The sequence below is a fragment of the Tachysurus vachellii genome, chromosome 11 (genome assembly GCF_030014155.1).
Source record: "Tachysurus vachellii isolate PV-2020 chromosome 11, HZAU_Pvac_v1, whole genome shotgun sequence".
In the NCBI taxonomy this organism is placed as follows: Eukaryota; Metazoa; Chordata; class Actinopteri; order Siluriformes; family Bagridae; genus Tachysurus; species Tachysurus vachellii.
The window spans coordinates 2,640,001-2,647,500 of record NC_083470.1 but is presented as its reverse complement, the minus strand read 5'-3'; the positions used below and the strand labels follow the sequence as shown (position 1 = coordinate 2,647,500).

The 7,500-nt window shown below is 44.0% G+C and overlaps 2 protein-coding genes across 7 annotated transcripts in view; one reads left to right on the top strand and one right to left on the bottom strand.

Moving 5' to 3' along the window:
• rfx2 (regulatory factor X, 2 (influences HLA class II expression)) overlaps positions 1-6,922 on the top strand; it is a 46,790-nt gene extending 39,868 nt beyond the window's left edge. For 3 of the 5 annotated variants that reach the window (XM_060880725.1, XM_060880722.1, XM_060880721.1), the window contains 8 exons: positions 1,245-1,354; positions 1,662-1,813; positions 2,323-2,420; positions 2,606-2,755; positions 2,860-3,068; positions 4,440-4,593; positions 4,676-4,718; positions 4,839-6,922. In XM_060880725.1, the coding sequence (XP_060736708.1) occupies positions 1,245-1,354; positions 1,662-1,813; positions 2,323-2,420; positions 2,606-2,755; positions 2,860-3,068; positions 4,440-4,593; positions 4,676-4,718; positions 4,839-4,960 (1,038 nt within the window). In that variant the 3' untranslated portion in view covers positions 4,961-6,922. The remainder of the gene's footprint in view (positions 1-1,244; positions 1,355-1,661; positions 1,814-2,322; positions 2,421-2,605; positions 2,756-2,859; positions 3,069-4,439; positions 4,594-4,675; positions 4,719-4,838) is intronic. The other 2 variants (XM_060880720.1, XM_060880724.1) reach the window with 1 other exon arrangement.
• A 152-nt stretch (positions 6,923-7,074) lies between these two features.
• The window catches only part of fcho1 (FCH and mu domain containing endocytic adaptor 1), a 44,714-nt gene continuing 44,288 nt past the window's right edge, over positions 7,075-7,500 (bottom strand). The window contains exon 27 of one of the 2 annotated variants that reach the window (XM_060880719.1): positions 7,075-7,428. In XM_060880719.1, the coding sequence (XP_060736702.1) occupies positions 7,400-7,428 (29 nt within the window). In that variant the 3' untranslated portion in view covers positions 7,075-7,399. The remainder of the gene's footprint in view (positions 7,429-7,500) is intronic. The other variant, XM_060880718.1, reaches the window with a different exon arrangement.

Here is a 7,500-nt window from a genome sequence, read left to right as displayed (position 1 = left end):
TGTGGTGATTTAATTTCAGATAACAGCATCCAAAACTATCTTATTCCTCTTAAACTTCAAAAAAATGATAACCAACACCGAACTATTTCTCTGTTTATATTGAACATATAACATACCTGTGCCCCCCCCCCCCCCCTTCAAATGAATAAGGTGAAAAACGCAGTCTGTCTTGTTTGTGAATCCTCTGAGACTTGTGTCCTGAGCGACACCTTCCATAGCGTTAAACACACTTTTCCTTACAGGAAACTTCACTTTTTGGTCTCTACATAACATCACCGGTTTATTCGGTTTATTATGGGGTCACTTTATGTGGCCGAGCAGGTCCCTGTGAATGAGCTGTTACTATAGTAACCATAGCATGTTAGAAGAGCAGTAATATAAACCTGTGATGTGATGTGATGCTGCACTACTGTCAGAGGCACTGTTATAGAAAATAACACCTGATCATGTAGAGCTGAGAGTGACGGCATTTATCACTTTTATTTTTATATATACTTACGTGATGCGTGGTGCTCGTTTTCCTTCTGTTAAACACTGGTTTTAAAAACAAGCTGTCAATCGAAAACAATCTCTCTCTCTCTCTCTCTCTCTCTCTCTCTCTCTCTCTCTCTCTCTCTCTCTCTCTTCCCCCTACTCTGTCTCTCTCTCTTCCCCCTACTCTGTCTCTCTCTCTTCCCCCTACTCTGTCTCTCTCTCTTTCTCTTTCTATCTCTCTCTTTCCCTCTCTCTCTCTCTCTCCACCCTCTCTCTATCCCCACTCTCCCTCCCTCCCTCTCTCTCTCTCTCTCTCTCTCTCCTTCCCTCGCTCTCTCTTGCTCTCTCTCCTTCCCTCTCTCTTTCCTTCCCTCGCTCTCTCCTTCCCTCGCTCTCTCCTTCCCTCTCTCTCTCCTTCCCTCTCTCTCTCTCTCTCTCTCTCTCCTTCCCTCTCCCCCTCTCTCCTTTCCTCGCTCTCTCTCGCTCTCTCTCCTTCCTTCTCTCCTTCCCTCTCTCCTTCCTTCTCTCCTTCCCTCTCTCCTTCCCTCTCCCTCCCTCTCTCCCTCCCTCTCTCCTTCCCTCTCTCCGTCCCTCTCCCTCCCTCTCTCCCTCCCTCTCTCCTTCCCTCTCTCTCTCTCTCTCTCTCTCTCTCTCTCTCTCTCTCTCTCCTTCCCTCTCCCCCTCTCTCCTTTCCTCGCTCTCTCTCGCTCTCTCTCCTTCCTTCTCTCCTTCCCTCTCTCCTTCCCTCTCTCCTTCCCTCTCTCTCTCAGGCTACCCTAGATGTGGTAATGAATCTGCAGTTTCACTTCATCGAGAAGCTGTGGCAGACCTTCTGGTATTCAGCACTGCCCCCTAGTGACGGCACCACCACAATCCCCAGGTCTGATTCTACACATGGCATTATTTCATCTGTACAGTTACACTAGATAATGAGTCAGAACGCTGAGGTCCCTCGAGCTGACCGGAAGATGTTTGTGTTTATGTGAGCGTGTTCGCCGCATGCTGACCGATTTATGAAGTCCTTTTCTTTGTCTGTTGTTGGAGGATCTTCATCGAATAGAGTGAAGACATTCTGTTCTAGAGATCAGAGGAGATTTTATTTGGATCTTGTACGTGTTCTGTCCTTCAGACCGACTGTTAAACTGCTGGCCAAGGTTTACTGACTGTGTGTGTGTGTGTGTGTGCAGTGATGAGGAAATGGAAGGCGTGATCCCGAGGGAGAAGCTGATTGCGCTGTGTAAGTTTGAGCCGGTGAAGCAGTGGATGAGGAGCTGTGATCACATCCTGTACCAGGCCCTGGTGGAGATCCTCATCCCCGACGTCCTGCGGCCGGTTCCCAGTCAGTACCCCGACGTCACAGACACCAAACTACACACTGCTGCAACATCTTCACATTCTCACTGTCGTTTGAAGCGTCACCACTTTTTTTTTTTGTTTGTTTGTTTTTGTTTTTTTACAACAGAGATACACGATTATTCGTTAATAACGACGCTTTATATTTCGTTAGAAACGGAGCATTTAGGCTGCAACCGAATTTTACTTTCACGATAACCTTTTCTTTTTTTTTTTTTTAATCCGAATCTATGCTACAGTGGAGTTTGAGATCTCAGACTCCTGACAGATTGCAAAAAAAGTATGACAGTAGAACATCACAGTGGCCTCGAAAAAGTCTTTTATACTACAAATTTTTATTCCCTACCTGCTGAATATAGACTTCTATAATAACAGGCTTTGAAAATGTAAGACTTAAATTTAACCTTAACCTAAATTGTACTTGACAAAAAAATGCACATGCAATAGATCTTAGTGTGTGTGTGTGTGTGTGTGCGTGCGCACGTGTGTGTACAGGTACTCTCACTCAGGCTATTAGAAACTTTGCTAAGAGCCTTGAGGGCTGGTTGACGTCAGCGATGAGTAACTTCCCCCAGGAGATCGTCCGCACCAAGGTGTTTAACTCTTTACTTTATTTCTACAGCACTTTTTCACAGTGCACGTGGTCTCGAAGCAGATTTACACGACTACAGAAACATAATAAACAATAAAACTTGTCTGAAGCTACACTGTATGATCTGTTCGGCTTGTGTCGAACATCAACATTTACTGTGCATGTTATTTACTTACTTTCCCTCAGGCTGCAGTGGTGAGTGCGTTTGCGCAGACGCTGCGCAGGTACACCTCTCTGAACCACCTGGCGCAGGCGGCTCGGGCCGTGCTGCAGAACACGTCACAGATCAACCAGATGCTCAGCGACCTGAACCGCGTCGACTTCACCAACGTGCAGGTCTGACCGTCGCTACACGACACACACTGCGGCTCAGAGCTGACACTGATCCGGTGTTCTCTTCAGGTTACAGACTTGTGTGTGTGTGTGTGTGTGTTGTGCAGGAGCAGGCGTCCTGGGTGTGTCAGTGTGATGAGAGCGTGGTGCAGCGTCTGGAGCAGGATTTTAAGATGACGCTGCAGCAGCAGAGTTCACTGGACCAGTGGGCTGCGTGGCTGGACAGCGTGGTGAATCAGGTGCTGAGACCACACGAGGGCAGTCCCAGCTTCCCCCGCGCCGCACGCCAGTTCCTCCTCAAGTGGTCCTTTTACAGGTACACACACACACACACACACACACACACACTTTTCTCTCTCTCACACACACACACACACACACACTTTTCTCACACACACACACTTTTCTCACACACACACACACACTTTTCACACACACACTTTTCTCTCTCTCTCTCACACACACACACACACACACTTTTCTCTCTCTCTCTCACACACACACACACACACACACACACACTTTTCACACACACACACACACACTTTTCTCACACACTTTTCTCACACTTCTCTCTCACACACACACACACACACACACACACACACACACACACACACACACACTTTTCTCACACACACACACACTTTTCACACACACACACTTCACACACACACACTTCACACACACACACACTTTTCTCACACACACACACACTTCACACACACACTTTTCACACACACTTCACACACACACACTTCACACACACACACACACACTTTTCTCACACACACACACTCTCCTGATTTATTTTTATACAACTACCTGAAAGAAGGAGACCGAAGTTTGGAGCATGTGTAATTGTTTGAGTTTAGTTTGTACTGGAGTTACAATCAGACTCGTCTCATCTAATCTAACATAGAACAGAAGTCTCTGATCCACCAGTTTAGTGGTTTGCAGTAATCACAGACTTTCCTCATTTCTCGATCACTTAAACTTGTAGTTAACGCAGTTATAGAACATCAAACTGAACTAATAATTCTTGCCATGTTTACACAAGCTTCAGTAACCAAAAGGTTTGTGTTCGTGCTCGTTGTGCACGATTATAAAAGCTAATCGTTTATCTGTCTTTATTTTTTAGCCACGAAAAAGACAAAATCTGTGGAACTGAGAAATCCTCATCCTTTTTTTAGGGTGTCATAACTTTTGTCTTTATCGAACGTCTGGTTTTATTTGTCTGTTGTGGATGTGTTTTAGAATCGTTTTCTTTCAAGTCATAGTTAATAAAATTTTATTATACAAGTATTTAAAACTCCGGTTTCCTCCCCCGGTCCAAAGACATGCATGGTATCTTGCATCTCTGATCATCATTGATTGGCATCTCTGGAAAATTGTCCCTAGTGTGTGATTACGTGAGTGAATGAGTGTGTGTGTGTGTGCCCTGTGATGGGTTGGCACTCCGTCCAGGGTGTATCCTGCCTTGATGCCCGATGACGCCTGAGATAGGCACAGGCTCTGTGACCCGATGTAGTTCAGATAAGTGGTAGAAGATGAATGAATGAAGATTAAATTATTGAGAGTTTTGTGATTTACCATCTTAAATACATTTCGATATGGAGTGATAAATGCTATGATTGTTAATGTGGTGGTGTTGGTGTGTAACACTGTGTGTGTGTGTGTTGTGCAGCTCCATGGTGATCAGAGACCTGACTCTACGCAGCGCGGCGAGTTTCGGTTCTTTCCACTTGATCCGTCTGCTCTATGACGAGTATATGTTCTATCTGGTGGAGCACCGCGTCGCTCAGGCAACCGGAGAAACCCCTATCGCTGTCATGGGAGAGGTTCGTCTGTTCACACACACACACTTTCTGTCTTAGGAGAAACTTATGCGCATGTTCATATGTGTGTGTGTTTGACTTGCAGTTCAGTGACCTCAGCCTGATGATGCCGTCCCTCATGGAGAAAGGTACGAGTTTTATATTTATATTAATGATCCGCTCCAAATCTTGCACACACACACACACACACACACACACACACACACACACACACCCTTGCTAACACACACCAACTGTGTCTCTGTTAGATCCGTCATTCTCAGATGACATGAGTGACATGGGCACCGACTCAGACGTGGCCCGGGGGACGTGTGAACCCGCCGTGAAGAGAGAGAGAATCGAGATTAACCACACTCTGCAGGAGATCTAAAGTGTGTGTGTGTGTGTGTATGCGTGCGTGTTTATATGAGCAAACACCAGAATCCATCATTCTGCTAGTGCGAGCTGAGATATAAACACTGTCTGTATTCGTTTTGTTTGTGAGTAACTAATGCAGTCTAGAGGCTTTATAGCTTGTGCTTGAGGTTTGTTTCCTTTCTGCTTTCTTTTTTCTCCTCTTTCTTCTTCTTCTTGCCTCTGTATGTGTTTTAATTTGTGCCATAGTGTCCTTTCAGTGCCTTAGATGAGAGCAGTAACCCCTCGAGCACCCCGTGCCTGTCCTGCGGTAAAACCGTATCATCTCTTGAGCACCTTTTTGGGGGAAAAAAAAAAAAAACAAACCTCCAAAGTCCCCGCAGCCTCGTGTGCGATCGCTCGGGTTACACGCAAAAACAAACCCTCGTTCACCCACCTATCAGCATCCCACAAAAAAAGGTCTTTTGAGATGATCCACGGATCCCTCAGCTGCTTCTATGCTGCGCTGTGTTTTTGTGTAGAGGTTTAACAGCCCGAGAGCTTGTCGGCGAGCGGCGATACGTTCACGCCAGCGACTAACAAGCTACTACGTCGTGTGCTCGCGACACCGGAGCCCGGATTTCTGTGAAATTGGGAAGGAACTTTTTCTCAGTTTTACATGAATTAGTTACAAGACGATTTAAATGTTTATAAAGACGTTACAAGGAAAAATAAAAGCGCCGTCTCAGAGGTCTCGTGCGTGTGTGTGGGTGGGAACACGTTAACCCCCCTAGTTAGCTTCCTTTACTAATCTATTACAAAGTTAGTCTGAAGTCTAGCAAGTGTCCTGCAAATCAACCAACAAATACGTACATGAGCTTGTGTGGAACCAGTTATATTTATATATATATATATAAAAAAATTATATATATATATATATATAAAATGTGTAGCTACCACGGTTTCTTTAGCAGGCCCCGCCCACAACGTCACTGAGAAGACCGGATCGTCACCCGCTGGTCTGAACGCAGTCAACAATAGTAAAGACCCAAAACGAGGCTTTTCAACGTTTCAGGGTTTTTGTAGGTTTTAAGGAGCAGGACGGACGGACGGATGGATGGAGGGATGGACGGACCGACTGACACGTTCACCTGTAACTGAACATCTGCTCTCGCTGCTCTGTTCCGAACACTCGGCTCTCGCACACAAGCCCGGGACGTTAAACCTTTTACAAGCTGTACATTTGATCATTTTTAATAGATTCAATATAAAAAATGTAAACACTTTAAATGGAATGATTGTTATTGTACGATATAAATACTCAAGATTTCTAGCTATTTTATAAAAACCTTTCGTTCACCTTTAAACTGAAATATGCACACACACATCACCTCGGTGCTGGATTTTTTTCCCCTCCTGCTTTTTTTTCTTCTCGTCCAACGAAAACGGATCTATTTATATTAAAAGTGCCGATTTTTTTTTTCTTTCTTTCTTTCTTTCAGCTCTCGATTATTCGCGTTTAACCGAAACGTTTTCCCGGTCCGTCGCTCGCCTCGTGTTTTTTCTCCGTATTTTCAGATGCAGTACGATTTATTATTATTATTTTTATTTTTTTTTTCCCCTCCTAAATTCGTACACCTCTCTTTCTTTTCCTGGGACGTGATCTGTCGTCTCCGTGGCCTTTTCTCTCTCCCTCTATTTACTGGTTATGAGCGTTTCAGGATGTTGGTGCGTTTAAGGAAATTTGTGTAACTTGATAATAGATTTTTTTTTTTTATTGCTGTTTTAGATGGATTATTTTTTATTTTTATGGGAGTAGATTTGATTCTTCTCACAACTCTATTTTGTGGAGAAAAAAACAACAAAAAAACACCTTTCTTGAATATTCTTACCTTAGGCTGAGAACAGATGCCGTCTGTAATAAAATCTTACTTCAGTTGTATTTTGTACCGGTTTAAAATAAATAAATAAATAAATAAATAAATAAACAAACAAACAAAACAAAGAAATGTAATAAATCTGTGTAAACCACTTAATGACTACGGCTCACGCTTCTTTTTTTTTTTTTCTTTCTTTTTTTAATAAACAACACAAACACAATTCAGTCTTTACAAAGATGAAATATTAAAGTCATTATTATTATTATTATTGTTGTTGTAGAGTCACATAAGATGGTTTGACATCCACATCTTCACTTAGACGTAATCTACAGAAATGTATTGGGAGGGGAGGGGAGGGGAGGGGGGTGTCTGGGGCAATCGTGGATCTGAAGAAGTGCTGAAGGCCGCGTCCGAGCCCCTCGTGGTCGCCTGTATGTGTGTGTGTGTGTGTTTGTTCCTTACACAGCAGTGTGTTCTGAATAATGTCCAGCTTCCGTGTGTTTGGTCCTCAGAAAACACCCGGACGTGGCCTTTAGTGATAAAAGTGCAAACTTTTGTCCAGCAGGTAGAAAAAAAAAAAAGATCATGAGGTTCTTCTACAACAAACATCCAGCCATGTATTTCCCTGAAACACACACACACACACACACACACACACACACACACACACGGTCATCGCTAAACATTCATCTCTTGT